Source organism: Cotesia glomerata, linkage group LG4 (genome assembly GCF_020080835.1).
Source record: "Cotesia glomerata isolate CgM1 linkage group LG4, MPM_Cglom_v2.3, whole genome shotgun sequence".
Classification (NCBI taxonomy): Eukaryota; Metazoa; Arthropoda; class Insecta; order Hymenoptera; family Braconidae; genus Cotesia; species Cotesia glomerata.
Genome location: NC_058161.1, coordinates 18,372,767 through 18,396,716, shown reverse-complemented (window position 1 = coordinate 18,396,716; position 23,950 = coordinate 18,372,767). Strand labels below are relative to the sequence as shown.

The 23,950-nt window shown below is 29.0% G+C and overlaps 3 protein-coding genes across 3 annotated transcripts in view; 2 read left to right on the top strand and 1 right to left on the bottom strand.

Annotated features, from left to right (window-relative positions):
* Nucleotides 1-1,473: 1,473 nt before the first annotated feature.
* Nucleotides 1,474-6,399, top strand: LOC123262892. Its single transcript, XM_044725377.1, has 3 exons — nucleotides 1,474-1,672; nucleotides 4,819-5,104; nucleotides 5,852-6,399. Exons 1-3 carry the CDS (start codon nucleotides 1,668-1,670, stop codon nucleotides 6,344-6,346), a joined length of 786 nt encoding a protein of 261 aa, XP_044581312.1. The 5' UTR covers nucleotides 1,474-1,667; the 3' UTR covers nucleotides 6,347-6,399.
* Nucleotides 6,400-10,529: 4,130 nt separating this feature from the next.
* The window catches only part of LOC123263912, a 37,235-nt gene continuing 23,814 nt past the window's right edge, over nucleotides 10,530-23,950 (top strand). Inside the window, exon 1 of the mRNA XM_044726957.1 lies at nucleotides 10,530-10,630. Coding sequence (XP_044582892.1) covers nucleotides 10,548-10,630 — 83 coding nt within the window. The 5' untranslated portion in view covers nucleotides 10,530-10,547. The remainder of the gene's footprint in view (nucleotides 10,631-23,950) is intronic.
* Nucleotides 11,866-20,757, bottom strand: LOC123262888 (odorant receptor 47a-like). The gene is made up of 8 exons (XM_044725370.1): nucleotides 20,372-20,757; nucleotides 17,381-17,577; nucleotides 17,067-17,283; nucleotides 16,881-16,990; nucleotides 14,180-14,279; nucleotides 13,998-14,108; nucleotides 13,770-13,925; nucleotides 11,866-12,004 (listed from the first exon to the last, which is right to left on the bottom strand). Exons 1-8 carry the CDS (start codon nucleotides 20,657-20,659, stop codon nucleotides 11,954-11,956), a joined length of 1,230 nt encoding a protein of 409 aa, XP_044581305.1. The 5' UTR covers nucleotides 20,660-20,757; the 3' UTR covers nucleotides 11,866-11,953.

Here is a 23,950-nt window from a genome sequence, read left to right as displayed (position 1 = left end):
ATAGTTGCACTGATAGAAGGATTTGTTTATATTTAATAAGCTTTATTAAATGTTAATAAATGATTTATGAGCTGTAATAGAATTCGGTATATTACAATAAACGTTATTATAATGTAATATAATTAATGCAAATAATTTATAAAGATGATTTTTGTTTATAAGCAATCTTCATATCATATGACATTGCAAGTGAAACAAATTCACTCAACAAAATTTTTATTAACTTTTAATAAATATTTTTTAACTATTAATAAATACTTATTAACTATTAATAAATGTACTTTCCTTCCAAATAAATATTTGTTAAATGTTAAAAATAATTTATTAAAATTTAATAAATTAAATAATTGTCTTCAAACAAATTAAATTTCTAATAGTTAATAAATCCTTTTATCAGTTTATATACGAAATATATATAATTTTATATAATCATATATAATTTTATGTAATTGTATATAATAATATTTGTAATTTTTGTACAATTCAATAGAATTATATAAAATTATATATGATTATATCTAATTATATATAGTTATATGAAATTATATATGATTATATCTAATTATATATAATTATATGAAATTATATATGATTATATCTAATTATATATAATTATATGAAATTATATATAATTATATGAAATTATACATGACTATATATAATTATTGAAAAAATGTTACATCTAATTATATATTATTATATATAATTATATGTAATTATATATAATTATATAAAATTGTATATGATTATATATAATTATAAAAAAATTCTGCATTTTATTATATATTATCATATATAATTATATGCAATTATATATAATTATATGTAATTGTATATAATTATATATAATTATTAAAAAAAAATGCTGCATCTAATTATATATAATTACATATAATCATATATAATTATATGTAAGTAATATATAATTATATATAAGTAATATATAATAACATATAAGTATATATAATTATATATAAATTTTTTTACCCGGGCAGAGATAAATATTGATGCTCTTCTCTCAGAAATTAATAATCAACAATAATAGAATATTTGATCGTCATCGAATTTCTTGAAACAAGAAATTGTTAATTGAGTAAAAGTATTTTTTTTTCTCAGTGTACAATAAAGAAAACTTTATTATTGGTTAAAAATTTTTCAATTTAATTCCTAATGTCTAGAGAGAAAAATATTTAGTTGCTCTCTAGTCAAAAGTAGGTCAAGGTAAATAAACGAATTGTTAAATAAATAAGTATGAATGAATTGGTAATTTATGAACTAGAAAATTCAAATTTTCATAAAATAAATAATTAAATAAAATAGCGATTTTATAAAAATTTCAATTAATTTATGACCAAATTTGTCTACAGCCCAATAAAAGACAACTTTAAATTATCGGTAGTAGTAATCTAATATTCTTATCGATGTGAGCTCTAAATACTCATTGAAATGTCGGTATTTAACGCTTACACTTAAACGCCGAGTATTACATCCAATAATTCAATGTATTATGTATTTAAAGGCACGTATGTTAGTATAACGTAAAATGACATACACAAGTATCTTAAAAGTTTACGTTTATATTGAACAGTAGCTCGAATTAGCGCTCAGTTACTCCGAGACCTTCAGAGGAGATTATATTACATTCCAGCGTGTCAAAGACAACAATCATGAGGTACGAATAATAATCCACGTTAAATAATAATTACAATTACAATTATTATTCAACATTTTAAATTTATATTATTGTTGTAATGCTTTGTATGTTGTGTTTATAAATAGCTTTTGAAAATTTAAGATAAAACGCGATTAAACATATATTATATGCATGTAAAAATAATGTTTAAATTTAATATATTTTATCTTATCGTTATAAAAATAGTCGTTTAACAAAAAAAAATATATAATTAGGATAAGTAAAAAATACAATATTTTTGTTTGAAATTTAATTTGAGTGTTTTAAGAAATTAAAAAAGTTTTTATGTCCCAGATTTTACTTTTTGTAATTGAGTATTTTAGTTTATTCGTTGTTAATTACTTAAAAATTAATAGAAACAATTATTGTTATTAGTGCGGCGATTATTATTTAATTATTGTATTTATTTAGCTAATAATTTTATGTTATTGTTACCGAAGGTATGATTAAATTAAGAAAATATGCGTGTGAGGAAGTATTACGGGGCCGAGCGGATTAATTGTAAAAGAAATTAAAAGACTGGGAAAATTATTCTAAGTTCCGAACAAGATTTAGTATGGGAAAGTGATGAATGGATATAAAATGAAAGAAATGACGATTATTATTTTGTAAGAAATAAATTAGGTAAGCGAAAATTTTATAAGTCCCGAAGACAATTTAGTATGGAAAAATCAACGAATGGATATATAATGAAGGAAATTGCGATTAAAATAATAAAAAGAATTGTGAATTTGACAGAAACGAATGGATAGAGAATGAAGAAAATTGCGATTAAAATAATAAAGACTTGAGTTTCGAAAATAAAACTTAGAATTTGGCGAGACGAATGGATGGAAAATGAAGGAAATTACGATTAAAATAATAAATAATTATTTTTGAATGCTAGTACGAGAACACCGGATAGGTGTCTAAAACGACTCTTCCTTTTCGTTACAAGAGAGTTAGGCAAAAAATGATAAACGCCAAAATTTGGCTCGATAAAGCAAGCAGTTCTTTCTCGGGAGAATTACTCGGGCGAATACTCTTCACCAAGTAATTCCAGAGGATGATACTCTACCTGGAGTCTGACCAAGGCTCAGGTAAGTATCATGAACCGACCGGATGAAAGTGCTTCTCCCCGTGCCAAAGCCTTCAGCTGAGGTACGGTAGGTGATCATAAGCCGTGTAGGTGGGGGCGAAGAGGACACTCTCCATTCGCTCTCGGGGTAGAGGTTTAGGCCCAGGGGTGACAGCTAGTCTCCTGGGGAAGCGGGGAATCAGCTTTTGAAGTTTAGTTCGCGATTTTGACGCTCACGGTGAGTGAGTATGTGTGAGAAGAGTGTTCTAACATATCGTTTATATTGCTTAATTTGTTTATATTGTTTATATCGTTTATTAACATGTTCAGGCCAATAAAGAGGTTTTCTTTTTTCTTTGATTTATTTAAAATAAAGTGTTTTGTTTATTATTTTGTTATTGATAATGTAATCCCCGTTTATGACCCTAGACTCCGGCGAGCAAATTTCGAGCCGGGGACAATTAAATAAATTATTTTATTTTTATAATTTTTGGAAAACGTGGACGTTACATTTTTTAAAAATATAAATAGACTACTCGAACGGAAAATAGGTTGATATAATGCGTTTGTAATTTTTTACGCGGTCTAGATAATTAAAAATATTTTTTTGTAGACTAATATTTGTGAATATGGATATACAAATACATGGAGTGATCATGTACTGGTACATGATCATATATTGAGGCTTTGACCTTATACTTAAAGAAAAAAAAAAAAAATTGAACAATTTTTGAATAAAAAATTAATTAAAGATTTTTTAAACAGTAAATTTATTGAAGAAAAAAAATTTTCTAAGTTTGGAAAAAATAATTTTTTGATGAAAAAATTTTATTAAATGTATCCTTAATAAATTTTTTTCAATTGCGCTGGTGCAATATCACTTACATTGATTCTACCTCTATTGAAAGTAATATTATTAATATACATCATGTGTTAATAAAAACACAAGTGGGAATATGATCGACAAGTTCAAAGAGTAATTGTTATATGATTATTATTATTTTGCAGTGTAAGATATCGGAGTGATGATATATATATTAGTTAAAGATATTTATGCAAATTAAAGCATTGAATAAATTAATTCATTGAGATGTAAAACAGCTTGGGTTATTATTTGGTTTTTGTTGAATAATTTAACGCTAATTATAAATCAAAAGAAACTATCTTTGACAAATTGTGTCTTATAATGTATTTTTGTTTTTTATTACTAGAAAAAATTTTACTGATTTTTGGACTCCTCATAAAGCGAAGCAGAAAACACGAATGGGTCTTATAGTTTATAAAAATAATTTTATGCCGCTACTTCGAAAAAGAAAAACGTTTTGAAAAAAGTTTTACGTGGACGTCCGGATGTCTGTACGCTGATTTTGTATGTAAACACGATAACTCCCGAAAAAATAGATTTATCAAGACCGGGCTTTTTTTATTAGTTCCAGAATTCAATTAACTGCTGCCGTAATTAATATCAGTAGCTCAGCTTACGTAGTTTTTTTTTAAAATGAATTTTTATTGAAATTCACAATGATACACACGGACAAAAAATAACTTTTCTTATTTCTCTCACGTGAAAACTATGGCGCTACTTAATCAAGTTAAAATGAGATCAACCAATCATATTACTAGATTTTTTTAGGCGCGCGCATATGATAAGAAAATTAGAAGGCAATAATTTAAAAAATATTATAAAATATTCTGTAAAAGATAACTTAATTACGCTGATTTTGTATGTAAACACGATAACTCCCGAAAAAATAGATGTATCGAAACCGGGTTTTTTTTATTAGTTCCAGAATTCAATTAACTGCTGCCGTAATTAATATCAGTAGCCTAGCTTACGTAGTTTTTTTTTAAAATGAATTTTTATTGAAATTCACAATGATACACACGGACAAAAAATAACTTTTCTTATTTCTCTCACGTGAAAACTATGGCGCCACTTAATCAAGTTAAAATGAGATCAACCAATCATATTACTAGATTCTTTTAGGCGCGCGCATATGACACGAAAAATAGGCGGCGATTCAAAAAATATTATAAAATACTCTGTAAAAAATTTTAATAATTTTAGTAACCGCAAAAGAACGTTGTCTTACCGACCATGGGGCTCATCAGAAGACGGAGTAATAGAATTCGAGTCATTGACATCGACGGCACTAGAAGGCGCCTTGAATGTAATCAGAGAATCATTCTTTCCTGAAGAAAACGTATGTATAGGATGTGACATACAATCCGAACCAGGAGCGTCAGAAGAGCTTGAACAATTGTGTATGCACACTGCAAAAGATGGCGTCAGTGTTGTTGCAATCGATGTTAATACAATGGAAGTTGTTGGCGTCGCTTTCAATAAACTCCATGTAAATTTAAAAAAAAACTCATTAATATTTTTGTCCTTACACTGATAGAAAAAATGACTTGATTCAAGAAAAACTCTTTCTTCAAAATGTCATTCTTGTTTTAAGTAGTTCAATTCTCTTAATTTAAGAAATTGATGTTTGAATCAAGAAACTTGGTTGTTTTAAAATAAGATATATACAACTTCGCTCAAGAATTTCTTTCTCTTGGATTAAGATAGACGGTAACATTGGTTCAAGATATTACCGACTTGTTCCACGTATGGCGCGACTCGAAAATTAACATATTATTTTACTTGTTTTAAGCATATAAATTTTAGTACTTTTGCTATTCTCTGTACTAATAAATATTTTTTGGCATATAGAGAAATACAAATTTTTTAACTTCAAAGTTTTTTTCTGACTTAAACTTATAACATTATAAATAAAAAAATTTGTTCTTGAATCAACAATCAATAATTCTTGAAATGAAATAAAATTATTCTTTATTGAAGAGAATCGTTTTTGAATAAAGAATTCACTTGTATCGATCGAAGATAATATAGTCTTGAACCAAGTAAAAATGTTATCGATCGGAGTGATTAGATTTCTCACTCCAAGAAACATGAAATCAAGACAAGAATTTCTTGAAATAAGACAACTAGTTCTCTTCAAAATAATTTTCTTGGAGCTAGAATATTTTTCTTGAAAGAAGATAGTTTTTTATCAGTGTAATTAATCGGATATTTAAAAATATTTACTGAATTTTAGACGCGCTTAGCCCAAGATCAAAGAGGATTCTTCGAAGAATTCAGTGAAAATTGCAAATACAAAGCATCCAAGTTTCTCGTTGATTTCATGATAAGCGTCGACGCAAAGGTTAACCTTTTCAAGCACTACAACGTCGACTGTATTCTGGAGATAATGTTTTTAGCAACGAAGCCGAGTTTTCAAAAGAGAAGAATAGGCGAATTGTTGGTTTCTTCGTCCCTAGAATTGGGAAGACAATTGTACAAAGGAATGGCCGTGAAGACTGAAGTGGAGATCGATGAACAGCCTTTCACGAACGCAGATGCTGTTCCTAGTCTTGTTTCCGCGATTATGACGTCGAACTACTCTCAGAAAATAAGCCAGAAACTAGGGTTTGATAACCTTGCTGAAGTGAGCTACGATGAGTACACGTTTGCTGGAAAGAAGGCTAGTGAACGGATAGGAAGTGTTCATAAAACTGCTAGGCTTGTTGCGAAAAGACTCAATAAGAATTAGCTTTATGGTATTTTATTATAGTACCTGAGTAGACAGTATTAACCTGTTTTTGCGCTTACACTGATAAAAAAAATGACTTGGTTCAAGAAAAACGTTTTCTTCAAAAGGTCATTTTTATTTTAAGTAATTCAATTCTCTTAACTTAAGAAATTTATTCTCGAATCAAGAAACTTGGTTGTTTTAAAATAAGATATATACAACTTCGCTCAAGAATTTCTTTCTCTTGGATTAAGATAGACGGTAACGTTGGTTCAAGATATTACCGACTTGTTTCAAGTATGGCGCGACTCGAAAATTAACATATTATTTTACTTGTTTTAAGCATATAAATTTTTGTATTTTTGCTATTCTCTGTATTAATAAATATTTTACGGCATAGAGAGAAATACAAATTTTTTAACTTCAAAATTTTTTTTTGACTAAAACATAACATTATAAATAAAAAAATTTGTTCTTGAATCAACAATCAATAATTTTTGAAATGAAATAAAATTATTCTTTATTGAAGAGAATCGTTTTTGAATAAAGAATTCACTTGTATCGATCGAAGATAATATAGTCTTGAACCAAGTGAAAATGTTATCGATCGGAGTGATTAGATATCTCACTCCAAGAAACATGAAATCAAGACAAGAATTTCTTGAAGTAAGACAACTAGTTCTCTTCAAAATAATTTTCTTGGAACAATAATATTTTTCTTGAATGAAGATGTTTTTTTTATCAGTGTAGTCTTTTCTGAGGTTCGAGTAAAATTTATATCAAAACTACCTATATATTCACTGATAAGAAGGTTAACTTGATTCAAGAGAAAAATTTTTGAATTAAGTTAAACTTACTTGAATGAATAAAAATTTTCGACGTTAAGTTTCTTTTTACTTTATATTAAGGCAGTTCCTTCGTGGTATAGTGTGGTCAAAGAGCACTTACTATTGTCGAAAGTTTGATACTATACACAGAAATACTATATTATTTTTAATAATTAGCAGCCCTCACGGTTTTGGAAATGCCGTAAAAATTCGGTACTTATACGATATAAATGCTGTATTTTTACCGTAATACTTCAGTTATTTTAGCCAGTTTTTTTGTCGAATTATTACGAAAAAATTACGAAATAAATTCAGAATATTTACGGCAATACAATAGAAAAATTTCGGTATATTAACAGCATTTAAACCGTAAATGTACCGCATATTTACTGTATATCTGCGGCACTATTGCAGCAAAAAACCGGAAAAGAAGATCCCTACTTTCTATTACCGGCAAAATACCAAAAATATGGTGCTTTACTACTATTTATCAATAGCTTAAAATTTTTTTTTATGATATTATAAATTATCAAGAATAATTTTTAAGAGGTTGATAAATTAATTTCTCTATTGTTATTATTATTATCATTTTTCGTCTAGACCGGGATTCGAACCCGGATCATTTAGTTACGCGCCGAAAGCTCTACCAGTTGAGCTATCAGAGAGACTATCTGTATCTATTTACTCAGTCACCTAATAAGACTCACCGAGTAATAAATACAACCGTCCATCTTACGGTAGAAAGCATTATATCTTTAATTACGTCAGTATAAACGCGGCAAAATTGCAGTATATCTTCGGTATTTTTATCGTAGAAATACGATTTTATTATTGTAAAATCATAGTAATATTATAGTTAATACATAGATTTTTTACGGTAAAAGTTCTAGAGTTTTACGGTAATTTTATCATATTATTTCTAAACTTTGCAGCAAAAGTACGGTAGAAATGCTGTATAACTATCGTAAAAAAACTGGCTAAAATGACCACAGAAATACCGTATTATTTCAGAATTATAACGGTAAATTTATACTAAACGCATTAATACCGAAAATTTACGGTATTTTAAAATGCGCGAGGGAGACTTATTTTTTTTAAGATCTGTATCGAAGAAAAGATCCTCTGAATTATTTTTCTTTTATTTATGCTTGATAATTAATAGTTAACTTTATGTTGCAATTACTGGTCAAATTATTGATGATATTAACAAAAAATAATATAATCAATTGTAATTCGTTAAGTCTTTATCTGCAAGTGTCGCTTTTATGAATGAAATTTCTCAAAGAATTTTTGTAACAACTTGAATATAGGTTTTTTTTTTTAATTTTCATCAATTTTTAATAGATTAATCTGAAAAACTTTTTCATAAATTGATTATATCTTTCATAATTTACATCTCTTTCATCGAGGCAGTTTTCGATAAAGCTACGAGACTGTAACATGTCTTTCATTATATCAAAAAATTACACATTTAGGTAGTTCCTCCGTGATATAGTGTGGTCAGAGAGCATTTACTATTGTCGGAAGGTTGATACTATTGTCAAATAATTACTTACCATAGAAATACTATATCAAAATGACAAAAAAAAAAATGTTTTAATTAATATATCTCGACAACAAAACGATAAAGTGCTACTTTTTTTTATTAATTAATCAAAAAAATATTATTTTTTATTCTGCTAATTTTTAACTTCCCGCTACGAAAATCGAAGATTTTCAAAAATCGGGAAGTTATTGTTTTCACCCCGTTTTGCAAAAATCGAGTTTTCATCAGATCTCGACGTTTGAAGGTCACAGGAAGCTTCCTGACTATCCCCGCGAGGTTGTCACGGTGTCTGTATGTATGTGTGTGTGTGTGTGTGTGTGTGTGAAAGTATGTGAACCGCTTATAACTTTTGAACGGCTTGACCGATTTCATCGTGGTTGGTGCCATTCGAAAGGGCTTGACCAAACTTAGATTTTAAAAACTATTTGGACCGATTCAGATCAATAGATTTTGAGAAATCTTCAAAAAACTGAAAAAAAAACTTTTTTTCAAATGTGGTTTTTTTTGAATAACTTTTAAACGGTTTGATGGTTCAATTCCAAAAACTAATCAGCTCTTAACCTCAAAAAACCACGTCGATCGCCACCAGTCGGGTCAAAATCGGTTGATTCGTTCGAGAGATATCGTGAACGAAAGAAAACCGAAAAAAGTGTTTTTTCGGAATAACTCCGAAATTTTTAGCGCGTTCAATTCAAAATGTAAGATTCTTTGTAAGGCTTGAAAAACTGCGTCGAATGCTGCCAACCGCGTGAAAATCGGTTTATTCATTCAAAAGTTATTGCGGTTTAAAAATTCAAAAAATAGTGTCATCAAATCCCTATCAGACTTTTGAGCTCGAAAGCTCAAAAGCATAGGAAAACAATCTCTTTGAGCTTGGAGAGCTCAAAATAACCCATAAATTGTATTTTTGAGCTTGAAGAGCTCAAAAACGTCATTGGTGCAATTTTAAGCGCCTAAGTATGGAATTAGCGGGCAGTTGCAGGGATGGCCTTCAGGGTCAACCGTTTTCCTAATTTTTTTTTCCAATTCTGTCGAGGAATTTTTTTTATATAACAGAGAATATTTGGGTAGTCGGAGAGTTTTAGATGCTTTAAATGAGAAGTAAGCCTGAAAATCCCAAATTTTGTTATCAAATATCTTGCTTTCTTGATAAAAAAATCTTAAACTTAAAGATTTATTAGTAAAGGTTATTCTTGAACTGCAGAAAAAAAGAAAAATTAATAAAATATGTCAAAAAATTGTTTTACCAAGGAACTTCCTTAAGTTTTAGACGCTCTCTTTAAGAATCTTACGTTAGATTCGCTCGAACTTCCTTAAGGACTGAAGAAATATAATTAAGTGCAAAATTATAAAAAGTTACTCAGGAATATTTTTATTTCTACGCATATCTGTTTTTAGATTCAATTTGAGCTCAGTTAATCAAATCTGACCTCAAAATTATTTAAAATTAAAGCAATCGAGTGCAAATTTGCACTCGATTAATTTAATGAAGTCAAATTTAATTTTTTAAGTATAAATATAATATATTAACTTTATAAAATTGTTTATGATAATGAATATAATGATTGTTGAAATAAAGTCTAATTTTGTACTTGATACGTTAAGAAACATTAATAATGATTGACTCAACAGTTTTTTCAACCATCTGAAATAATATTCATTAATTGTTTTTTCAAAGTACATTTTTTAAAAGCTAACAAAAATTTTAATTTTTATAAATTAATGTTTGTGGAAATTGATAAGGAATGCATAAGTATACATTTTTGGAGCTGATATTAATCAAACACTCTTTTCTTCGACGGCTAAAGATATAAACAACTGAAAATTATTGTTAAGAAATCACGGCAAGATGCGTTTAGCATATGTGTATTTAACGGCGGCAATAGTTGCTTGCGTATCAGCTTGTGGAGGCAATTATGGCAACGAAGCTATGTAAGTATTACAGTTTTTAAATTTTTCCCCACTTTTATGAGGTAGTTATAGGCACTCACGTCAACGTCTATGATTATAACTAAAAACATTGCGCCTAAAGTATAATGAACTTTACCCACTAGTTAAGCAAATAATGTATCGATAAAATTCAACGAGAAATTGACAAAGTTAAAATTATTCTTAAGAAGCACTTTAAAACATCATTCAATTTTGTTAATTCGTTCAATGAACTTGTTAGATATTTAAGCAAAATAATTGAGTTTTTAAACAAGAACAAATTTAAAATTGATAATATTGTTTTGAACAAGAGTAATTTTCTTAAGCCTTTAGAAGTGATTAATAATCCGAAACATCAAAGCAGCTCATAAGTATTAAAAATAAAATTTTTATTTATTTTTAGATTAAGAAATTTGGATCTTTACTTTAAAAACTCACTCATGAAAAATAAAGGAGTGCGCGACCCCTTTATTTATGAATGAGGAGGGGAAAGTTTGTGATATGTGTAGGCACATTAAAGGTTTGTTGGTGGAAAATTAGCTTATGCAAGAAAAACCCATATGATATCATTCGTTTACTTAAAAAATAAAATATTAAGAATATGGTGGCGTAAAGGTTAATTTTTCTGTCATGGCAAAGATTGTCACACTGTACTAAGGATAGTAACTAAAGTAAATTCATTTTTTTTTCAGTCAATAATGTATGTGAGCTTTTTATTTAGCATAACATTTGAAGTTATGTTATGTCTAAATAAAGTTATGTAAGTATTATTAAAATCAGTCTGCTTAGGACATTAAAAATCCACTTAGTTCCCTTAGTTGCGCAAATTTACCCCACACGAGTGCGCACACTTACTCTTAGTTCGGGGTAAGTGTGCGCATTTAAAATCATTCGGATTAATCCGTTTTTTTTTTTTTTTTTTTTTCCGGTGTTAAGGTTTTAGAATTTATTTATTAATTTAATTATTATCTAAATAAATACTCTGAGACATATTTTTATTTTCCTTTCATGCTTATCGTTTAATTTTGACACTATTTTGAATGCTCTAGTGCGCAAACTTGTCTCACGTGACTCTACATTGATAAAAAAAGTTAAAATCTTAAATCAAGAATACTATTTTAAATAAAATAATTTTCTTCAGTGAAGAAAGCATTAAAAACTATGTTTTTTCTTAATTTTTGCAACACCTGAAAAAAACTCTCTTATTTTAAAGTAAGCAATTATCAAAAAACAATCACTAGACTTACAACTTTCTTTAATATTCTTCAATAATCATAAACTACAACTAATCTCATAATATTAATTCTAAAATACATTATCTATAAATTATGAAAAGCTTCTCAGTAATGTTACATAGCTTCCGGTCGTTTTGAAAATCTGTGACAAAAAAAAAACATATTTTTATCATTAAGTTAATGGAGTTTATACACAGAAAGAAAAATTTCTTGACTGGGAAACAAAATTCTTGGCTCAAGAAAATTTGTCGGGTGCCTGAAGGAAGACCGAAGTTGTGTTGGTCGGAGTAAAAATTTTTTTTTTAATTTTATTCTTGGTGGAAGTAATTTTTTCTTAATTCAAATTATCATAAATACTTGATACAATAAATTTTAATATTTGATCAAGATTGTTAGATGCTTTAGGGAAGCAGCGCCACCTACTTCAGCTGAGAAAAAAATCTTCTCACCTTGAGAAAATTTTCCTCGAGAATATTTGATATCCATTTTATATTATTTTAGCGTGCAATTATACATATTGAATGAAAAAAAATGATTAAATATTATTTGATCTTCCCATTTGACATGTTAATCAATAAAAATATTAATGAAAATTTACTTCTATCTTTATATTTAATTTTTTGGAGCAAGAGAGAAATTTTCTCAAGACAAGAAAATTTACTTCTATCAAGAACTAAATTTTATGGAGCAAGAGGCTGAATTTTCTCAAAACAACAAGATTTTCTTGACTTAAATAAATTTTCTTGGATCAAGATACGTATTTCTTAAAGCAAGAGACCTAATTTTGTTGGAATAAGTGAAATTTCTTGTGTCAAAAAAAAATTTTTTTTTCGCTCAAGAAAATACACGAAAAAAAGTAAACTGTAATATTCACTCAGATTTCGGTTCATTTTTATAGTTTCAAACAGTAAAACGGACATCGGGGTGGCAAAAATATAAATATTACAGAACTTAATGTAGAAAGTATAAAAGCTACAATTTATAATTTAATATCCAAAATACGTGATTAGTAGCTGTCACTATAGTAAATAACGACTTTTTCATCTCAAAAAATTACAGTTTCAAACAGTAAAAATTGCCATTTCAATATATAGTTCATATTATGAGGAGAAAGGGAACTCAGATAAAAGAGAAGGGGGCCTCACTTTGGGAGAATTTAACATTTGAAACAGTAAAAATTATACTTTCAAAATATACATTTTACCAGTCCAAGCAAGTCAATAATTACAGTTTGATTTTTAGCGTTGCGTTTAAAATTTACCATTTTACTTTGTAAATATTGACGTTGCTTGTATTAGAAATTTACTAACTTTATTTTATACTTTTTACATATCATAAGATCATTTTTTAGGTACGAAATGATAAATATCAAAGTCTGAATTCTTAATTATTATACTTTAACATTTTAGACATTTACATAGCGTATATTACTGTTTGAAATAGTATTTTCTTCCATGTAAAGAGTAAATTGTAACGTATAAATGGTAAATATTATAAAGTGAATAGTAAAGTCACGATTTTACTGTTTGAAATGGTAATTTTTAACAATTGATCATCACTTATTATAAATCGACTGTTATTTATTGCAGTTTACTTTTTTCCGTGTAATTAGGCAGAAAAATATTTTTTTGCTCGACGGGCAGAAAGCGTCAACTTTCGGCCTGCTGCGCTAAACGAAGTTGCCCCTTTCTGCCTTCGTCGAGCAAAAAAATTGTATACACTCCACGGGAAATAAATAAGAAAGCCTCAGATCATATGTTTGTTGACCTCGGCTTCGCCTCGGCCAACAATTACATGTGATCTGAGACATTTCTTACTTTACTTCCCTAGGTGTGTAATATACTATTTTCTTGGTTCAAGTCAACCTTTTTTTCTGTGTATACTAAAAAAAAATATTAAATACAAACTCTTGTCATTTGTTCACGATCGAGAACTAAGATCCCATAGGCTGAAAATTTGTACTCCTCATTAGCCCGCATCATGCTTATCATCAATAATTTTTGGACATTTTTATCGCTGTCGATCCATGGAGAGTTATAAATTGACATTGCTATCATTTTTGTCTTTTTTTTCAATTTTTATTAGTTTGTCGTAAACTATTAAAGGAAAATATCTTAACAATAAATAATAGCTACCATTTCAGTGACTCGATGAGCGTAATCGCAGTAAATGACTATTTGTATCATTAATGTAATTGCATGAGCGACGCTCCTTGCAAATTTCGGCCACTGGCCTTGTGATATTTCCTGAAAATTAATTGCAACTATTTATTAAAATCATGTGTATTATTTTCTATGACTTTTGACTTGGTCCCTACTTGGTCTACCGCAAAAATGCAGCAGCAAAGATCTAATCCGTTGAATAATATCGTACAGAAGATAATGGGATTAAATAATCTTTCCACTTGGTTGCATAACCTGAGTACAAATCGTATTAGTTATCGACAGTATACCTCAAAGAGGTCAAAATTTTTATTAATTATTTTTCGAGGATTTTGAGCTTGAATACAAAGGCAAGTCCCAGGGTCGATTGTTTGTCAAATTTTTTAAAAGTTTGTTCTAAATGGATCGTTTATTTGAGAAACCCCGTCAGTCAGTGACTTATGGGGTTTTCCAAATAAACATTCAATTTCAAAATTCCAAAAATAAATTTCTTTTTTTTTTTTTTTTTCAAAAAAAAACTTCTTCTGAGCAGAAAAATTCATTTCAATGCAAAATATTTAAATTTTAATAATTTTCGGAGTATGGGTTTGAAAAAATTAAATTAAATTATTGTTTTATTGTTTGATGTGATTTCACTGACTTTAATTTTAAAATAATTGATTATTAGATAATTAGAAACTGAATTTACTGTTAAATACTTGAATTTTATTGAGTTTTACAATATTCGCTTGATGGATTAAAATTAAAAATATATTGTTTTACTGTTGACTCTGATTTAACTGATTTAAATTCTGAAATTAATGATAACTAAATAAAAATATATTATATTTACTGTTAAATACTTTGATTGAAATCATTTTTGCAATTTTAGTTTTATAAAGTTAGATTGTGATAAATTAAAATGTTGTTTTATTGTTGATTCTCAGTTCACTAATTTGAAATTAAAAATAGATGATTTATTATAATTTTAATTAATTGTAGTTCCAATACATATTTTGTACTTTATTTTATAAATATAATAAATGATTGACGAAGAAAAATTAATAAATTAATGATTTTATTGCTATTTTGTTCGTTTTGATGAGAAACCCCATAAGTCAATCAACTTCTAATCATTATTATGAATAGAAGTAATTAACAATTAAATTTTTTCATACTCGAATATTTGTCGGGATACTAACATTATTATTATTATTATTCATCATTGGTTCATGATGTTAATGCAAACTTAACCAAGAAAAACGTTTTTTGCTTCTTCTGAAAAATTTAGTATTTTAGACTTATGAGGTTTCTCAAATAAACAATTCAAATAATATTTGAAGAAAAAGGTCCCGATAAACCGATTCAGGAAAGAAGAAACATTTTTTTTCTACCCAGGTAACGTGTGCTTGAACAAGATTTAGGTGTCAGTGTCTTGAGCAAAACCCCTAGTTGCTAGTGTCTTTTTCTACTTATGGGTCTTGCTCAAGTTCATGTAGAAAGAACTGGTTCAAGATTTATATATAACTAGCTCAAGATATTTTGTGCAAGAATATGAGACAAGTCTAATGCAAGGTGCATTGAAAAACTTTCTGACGCATTTTTTGAATCAGAAACTCACAACAGACATTTACACATGACTTGCTCAAGATTTGCTCAAGATCCGTAATTCTCAGTAATTTGTTAATTTTTGAAGCATATGTGAACCAAAAATTGACAGCAAATGCTGAAGCGTGACTTGCTCGAGATTTGCTCAAGATTCATAACGCATTATATATTTTATAGCACTTTTTCCCCTCCACGACTTGAATATGTATTGATTCAGTGGTGCTCATTTTAAAATAATTTTGTCTCGATCGATAAAACAGTAGGTCTATACTCTAAAATGTTAAGCTGAATGAGATCCACTGATTCTATAGTAAATATAGGAGGGGTAGAATGATGTGAACGGTCATTCGAAAACATTTGATCTTGAGCAGATCTTGAGCAAGTCTTGCACAAGTATATTCAGCATGCTTCTGGTGTCAGACTTTCTCAAGAATTGATATAGTTAGTTTATCGATAAGCATCTTCATATTTTCTCAATTTTCTTACACAATTCTTGAGCTATAATCTTGCCCAGAGTTCTTGTACAAAGCTTGTTCAAGACTTGTTAATTGAATTTGCTACAAGTACCTGGAGCAAGACCCATATGTAGAAAAAGACACTAACAACTATTGAAATTGAGACGAGACTTGCTCAAGTCTTTAAAAAGATTGCTATATGGGAGAAACTTACAATAGACACCTAACCATGACTTGCTCAAGATTTGCTCAAGATCCGTAATTCTCAGTAATTTGTTAATTTTTAAAGCATATGTGAACCAAAAATTGACAGCAAATGCTGAAGCGTGACTTGCTCAAGATTTGCTCAAGATTCATGATGCATTATATATTTTATAGCACTTTTTCCCCTCCACGACTTGAATATGTATTGATTCAGTGGTGTTCATTTTAAAATAATTTTGTCTCGATCGATAAAACAGTAGGTCTATACTCTAAAATGTTAAGCTGAATGAGATCCACTGATTCTGTAGTAAATATAGGAGGGGTAGAATGATGCGAACGGTCATTCGAAAACATTTGATCTTTTATAATTGATCTTTTATAATTGAATTTGCTACAAGTACCTGGAGCAAGACCCATATGTAGAAAAAGACACTAACAACTATTGAAATTGAGACGAGACTTGCTCAAGCCTTTAAAAAGATTGCTATATAGGAAAGCACTCTCTGATGCTTCGCATCATGAGTCGTGCAATAAATAGTCATATTTTTTGGCTGTAAAAATTTTTTTTCACAGATAATTATCTTAAAAAGAATATTATTATGTTACTTACTCTAAAATATGACGATGTCTTTTAGTTAAGCTGATAACTAGCTCAGTATTGTAATATGCGTATTTGTTTTCATCATTCGGAAACTCCATACTGTAGTCACTAGACAGTACCTGCAATCGGCGGACGTTTTTTCATATCGCTATTTTTTGTCATACTCCGTGCTTAAAAAATTACAAAGTCAAGTACCAATAGATGTATACAAATATGAGTGGAAAGTTGGATGAAAATAGTATCACAAGAAGCGGAGTAAAGACAACCCCAATAACTTTCCCATTGCTCGAAGATAATACAAAAAGTGTAAGTTAAAAATGAGTTGTGAGGAAATGGATACTCGACAGCATACGATGTCGTTGAGTAGTCGAATGTAGAATTATTATTCTTCATAAAATGTACCAACAATTTACTGTGACAAAAAATAAGAAAATGAAAACTTGAATTATTTAAATACATAAATAATTGTAATTGATATTTATAAGAATCATATTTAATTAATGGATTACAAATATGGGCGTAACATGTAGCTTAGACCAACTGACATTGCTGCGGATGCGTACCAATAACGGACTGGCTTTGAACTATTTATGATTTCACCTATCCGAAGACCTAAATTCTTGCGTGTTTTAGCTTCTTTCCACAGTATGTGTAGCTCACGAAGGACATCGAATAGCTGACGATGGCTAAGAGTCAATACTACGCCCTTTTTAAGAAATTAGTTTTGTTTTTTATTACTTTAAATTTTAGTGAAATTGACAATGAGTATCATTATCTTTCATTTCAAATTATTTTTATCAAGTTGAACAGTCTTCAGAAGGAAAGATTAGATCTGAGTATATACTGAGATCTTCACATAAAAAAGGTTCACGCACTGATAGAAGGATTTAGTACACGGAGAGAAAAATATGGAAATGGGAAATATGGCATAAATTGCTATACGACCTTTTACCTTTAGGTACGCGACGTATCTTAATCTAAGAAAATTTATTTAAGTCAAAAAAATCTTTTTTTGAGAAAATTCAGCCTCTTGCTCCAAAAAATTTAGTTCTTGATAGAAGTTAATTTTTCTTGACTTGAAAAAATTTCTCTCTTGCTCCAAAAATTAAATATCAAGATAGAAGTAAAGTTTCATTTATATTTTTATTTATTAATATGTAAAATGGGAAGATCAAATAATATTTTATCATTTTTAACTTCCCGCTACGAAAATCGAAGATTTTCAAAAATCGGGAAGTTATTGTTTTCACTCCGTTTTGCAAAAATCGAGTTTTCATCAGATCTCGACGTTTGAAGGTCACAGGAAGCTTCCCTGACTATCCCTGCGAGGTTGTCACGGTGTGTGTGTGTGTGTGTGTGTGTGTGTGTGTGTGTGTGTGTGTGTGTGTGTGTGTGTGTGTGTGTGTGTGTGTGTGTGTGTGAAAGTATGTGAACCGCTTATAACTTTTGAACGGCTTGACCGATTTCATCGCGGTTGGTGCCATTCAAAAGGGCTTGACCAAATTTAGATTTTGAAAACTATTTGGACCGATTCAGATCAATAGATTTTGAGAAATCTTCAAAAAACTGAAAAAAAAATATTTTTCCAAATGTGGTTTTTTTGGAATAACTTTTAAACAGCTTGATGGTTCAATTCCAAAAAACGGCTTTATCAATCAACTCCAAAAACTAATCAGCTCTTAACCTCAAAAAACCACGTCGATCGCCACCAGTCCGGTCAAAAACGGTTGATTCGTTCGAGAGATATCGTGAACGAAAGAAAACCGAAAAGTGTTTTTTCGGAATAACTCCAAAATTCCTAGCGCGATCAATTCAAAATCTAAGATTCTTTGTGAGGCTTGAAAAACTGCGTCGAATGCTGCCAACCGCGTGAAAATCGGTTTATTCATTCAAAAGTTATTGCGGTTTAGAAATTCAAAAAATAGTGTCATCAAATCCCTATCAGACTTTTGAGCTCGAAGAGCTCAAAAGCATAGGAAAACAATCTCTTTGAGCTTTGAGAGCTCAAAATAACCCATAAATTGTATTTTTGAGCTCGAAGAGCTCAAAAACGTCATTGGTGCAATTTTAAGCGCCTAAGTATGGAATTAGCGGGAAGTTGCAGGGATGGCCTTCAGGGTCAACCGTTTTCCTCATTTTTTTTCATTCAATATGTATAATTGCACGTTAAAATAATATAAAGTGGGTATCAAATATTCAAGAGAACAATTTTCTCAAGGTGAGAAAATTTTTTTCTCAGCTAAAGTAGGTGGCGCTACTTCTCTAAAGTATTTAAAAATCTTGATCAAATATTAAAATTTATTGTATCAAGTATTTATGATAATTTGAATTAAGAAAAAATGACTTCCACCAAGAATAGAATTTAAAGAAAAATTTTAACTTTGGCCAACACAACTTCGGTCTTCCTTCAGGCACCCGACAAATTTTCTTGAGCCATGAATTTTGTTCTTCAGTCAAGAAATTTTTTTCTGTGTACGGATTTAAATCAAACAGAACTGTTTCCTCTGTGCATATGGGTGATTCTCTATAAGTATGTTTTTTGCTGTCCCAGGCATTTTTTATTGGAGAAATTGTTATTTTGTTACTAAAAAAAATTTGTTACGAAAGTAAAAAAACATTTCTATTTGAAGCATTGAAAACTAAAATGAAATGAATTTTAGTTCTTTTCCCAAAATTGAAACTTTAAGATTAAATTCTAAGTTATTCGTCCATAATTTATAATTTGGTCCATAATGTTTATAAACCTAATTAGTTAACTAACAATCTTCTTCAATAAAAAGTACTGAAAATTAATTTGTTTCATTAAATTCATTAAACCAAAGTTTGTCCCAGGCATTTTAAGAACAGTCCCCTGCCAGAAGTTCAAAGCCAAAAAAAAATCCAGCGTGTTATTTTACCTTTTGTAAGGTTTATAAGGACCTAACTAGCCTTAAGTTAATAACCATAAGGCAGTCGCGCTTTAGCGCTTTATCGGCATTTTATTTAGTGTCAAAGCACCGTTTGTGCTGGAAATATATGTCTGGGCCACTTCAAAACTCAGTCCCCTGGCAACTATTTTTATTTATAATTTATTTATAAAATTGGATCCATAAGTCTTAATGTTATTCTAATTAATGTAAACATTCATTGAGAACTTGAAAAGTTGAATGCATTGAAATAGTTTGCTTGATTTTTCTCAATTTGATAAAAAAAAACAGTCCCCTGGCAAACAGTCTCCTGTCATGTTATATGGCAAAAGATACACAAATATCGAAAAAGCAAAAATTAAATCGGCTGTTTATTTATTATGATTAAGCTGATAGTATTGTAGCCCTTGTTAATTTTTTTTCTAATAAAATCGAAAATAATTTGGTCGGACAATTTTGTACAGATTTAAGACGTCCATACAGAGAATCACCCATATAGTGAATAATGTCTGACTCGTTAAATAAATTACAAAATCAACGGCAGATTAATGATACTCAATTTAAACTAAAAAATATTTATTCTACTCCCCATACCTTCAACATGCACATAGTAGTTGACAATATCAATGCAACGGTTTCAGCTGCAACACTAATGTCTTCATAACCAACAATACCGAGCGTTACTGAGCACGAATAAATGCCAACAAGAAAAACAGTAATATTTACAATAATTATAACTATTTCTTGGATCCAAGCTCTCTGATACTTATCATCGTCAAACGCTTTTTTAACTGACTTGAGGCCAATTATATGCAGTAAAAACAATTCGATATTCCATAATGCCGCGCAGGAGTTCTCGTTGTATTCAACTTTGTAAAACATTTAAGTATAGAGCGGCTCGACTCTTTAGTTAGTTATGCACGGACAGTTATCATAATAATAAAACAGTATTATTTTTTCTCGACTCGAGTCGTATGACAAAAAGGGGAGACAACAAAGGCCTAACTTTTTAAAAATAAATTTCTAGCTTTTGTTAAATAGGAATATTAGAAAACTTTTGCATAATAAATTATAAGATCAATATTAAATGAGAGAAAAATATTGCAATTGAAATAATTTTCTACGAAAATATAAAAAATTCTTCAGTACTTTAGATTTAAAGGGTGAATATTTAATGGATAATTATCCCTACCACCAAAGAGTTCGTTGCTTTGTCAACTAGACTTGCACGAGGGGTACAACTTATCTCTATCAAGGTAGCTCAGTTTAGTTTCAAACGTTATACTATTATTATCTAATCATTAGAAAAATACTTTAGAGTTTTAAAGTTTGAACATAGTTCAGTAATGATAGTTGAGTATTTTTAATAATATGTCATTCTATTTGTTTTTGAACGGAGTTATGGAAAAATAGTTTAATTTAATTGAATTTGTAGAGTTGTTGATATTTGAGTTATCGTAATTTTAAGGCACAGAAAAAAAAATTTCTCGACTGGAGAACAAAATTCTTGGCTCAAGAAAATTTTCGGGTGCCTGAAAGAAGACCAAAATTGTGTTGGCCGAAGTAAAAATTTGTCTTTAAATTCTATTCTTGGTGGAAGTCATTTTTTCTTAATTCTATCATAGATACTTGATACAATAAATTTTTATAATTGATCAAGATTTTTAGATACTGCAGGGAAGCAGCGCCACCTACTTCAGCTGAGAAAAAAATTTTCTCACCCTAAGAAAATTTTTCTCGAGAATATTTGATACCCATTTTATATTATTTTACCGTGCAATTATACATATTGAATGAAAAAAAATGATGAAATATTATTTGATCTTCCCATTTGACATGTTAATCAATAAAAATATTAATAAAAATTTACTTCTATCTTTATATTTAATTTTTTGGAGAAAGAGAGAAATTTTCTCAAGACAAGAAAATTTACTTCTATCAAGAACTAAATTTTATGGAGCAAGAGGCTGAATTTTCTCAAAACAAGAAGATTTTCTTGACTTTAATAAATTTTCTTGGATCAAGATACGTATTTCTTAAAGCAAGAGAATTAATTTTGTTGGAATAAGTGAAATTTCTTGTGTCAAAAAAAAAGTTTTTTTTGCTAAAGAAAATGATTAGGAAAAAAACATTTTCTTGGCTCAAGTGAACCTTTTCTTTGTGCACAGAAAGAAAAATTTTTTGACTGGCGAACAAAATTCTTGGCTCAAGAAAATTTTCGGGTGCCTGAAGGAAGACCAAAATTGTGTTGGCCGAAGTAAAAATTTGTCTTTAAATTCTATTCTTGGTGGAAGTCATTTTTTCTTAATTCTATCATAGATACTTGATACAATAAATTTTTATATTTGATCAAGATTTTTAGATACTGTAGGGGAGCAGCGCCACCTACTTCAGCTGAGAAAAGAATTTTCTCACCTTGAGAAAATTTTTCTCGAGAATATTTGATAGGGGAGCCTGGGGCACGACGGCCCCCTTAAGTCGATTTTTCCTTTTTGTGGCTTTTAACCATCAAATTCATTTATTTTCCATCTACTTCGAACGAATCAGTCGAAATTTTGCAAAAAATCGAAAAAAATAATTTTTTATTTTCTGGGGCACGACGGCCCCCTCCCCAAAAAATAATTTAAAAAAAATTTTTTTCTTACTAAAGCTATTACTATAAAAATCTAGAGACTCTCCCCCCAGAAAACGTCGTCGAGAAAAAACCACGATTCTTACGAGTCTTGAGTATTGCCGAGAATTCACAGAAAAAAAAATCAACATGAAGCAAAAAAAAGGCCTCAATTAAACAAAAAAAAAAAAAAATAAAATAAAATCAAAACCAAAAAATTTGAAAAAAAAAAAAAAACATTTTAAATATAAAAATTATGATTGCCATTGTCTGTATTGCAATGGACTTTCCTCAGAGTTCTCAGAGTCATGGATTCAATGTAAAAATTGTAATAAATGGTCTTATGATTCTTGCGCAGGAATTGGCGAAGATTATTCTAACGAATATGTTTGTGATCATTGCGAATAATCGTATATTCACTAAAGTATCTCGATGTGATTTCCTAATCATTGAACATTTATATTTCATGGTTTATTCAAAGTGTAATTTTTGTTAACGTCTTAAAGAATTATTATAAATTTTATTGTTAAGCTGTTAATTAGTTTTAAATAGATAATAATTAAAAATATAATTAATTTCTTTCATTGCACTCAGAGGTTTTAAACCTACGCACAAGAAAAAAATACAGAGATGTTATTTAGCAATGAATTGGTAACATTAGTTTACATTGATTGAAATCACAGGTTGAGTTTTCAGATTGAGCTTTTTAAATACGTAATATTACGTAATATCTTGAACCAAACCTTTTTTTTATATTTTTATCAAGTCAAAATTAGAAATGTGAATTGCGTAGAGTAAGACATTCTTGGAGGAATTCAAATAAAACTTTGAGATTAGGTTTCTGTCTGGTGCAAAGAATACCATGACCAATAATTCATAATATAATTATTACTGTTTTAATTTTAAAAAAGTGTGTTTTCAATTTCTTATAAGCTATATAATTCAACTTTTTATTAAATTTTTCAGTTCAATTAAAATCATTCTGATTCATTGACCTGAAAAGGCCTAAAATAATGAATTCTTTAAATTTGTAATTTTTTTTTTCGAGTGGTCCATTATGCCCCACATATCATATTTTGGCCCGAAATATCATAAAAACATCATAGAGGCCATAACTTGACAGAAAATGGAAAAAAAAAATTTTACCTAATTTATGAGAGGGACCGTTATGTCCGAAATCGTCGTGTACCTCTCTTCCTTGTATGATTCAAGTTTTTGTTAAATTTTTTAGTTCAATTAAATTTTTTCTAATTCATTTTACCACAAATTTATCACAATTTGAAAAAAAAAATTTTTTTTTGTTACAATTTTTTTCTCGAGTGGTCCATTATGCCCCACATATCACATATTGGCCCAAAATATCATAAAAACATTATAGAAGTCATAACTTGAGGGAAATTGAAAAGAAAATTTTTACCTAATTTTTGAGGGGGGCCGTCGTGCCCCAGGGAGGCCTTCGTGCCCCAGGTTCCCCTACCCATTTTATATTATTTTACCGTGCAATTATACATATTGAATGAAAACAAATGATGAAATATTATTTGATCTTCCCATTTGACATG

Coding starts and splice junctions, on each gene's coding strand:
- LOC123262888 (XM_044725370.1), bottom strand. CDS start 20,659: ATGTTTTACAAAGTTGAATACAACGAGAACTCCTGCGCGGCATTATGG. Junction 17,578..20,371: donor CTACTATGTGCATGTTGAAG/GTATGGGGAGTA, acceptor TTTCTTAAAAAG/GGCGTAGTATTGACTCTTAG. Junction 12,005..13,769: donor ATCGTGAACAAATGACAAGA/GTTTGTATTTAA, acceptor TTTTTGTCACAG/ATTTTCAAAACGACCGGAAG.
- LOC123262892 (XM_044725377.1), top strand. Junction 5,105..5,851: donor TCGCTTTCAATAAACTCCAT/GTAAATTTAAAA, acceptor ACTGAATTTTAG/ACGCGCTTAGCCCAAGATCA.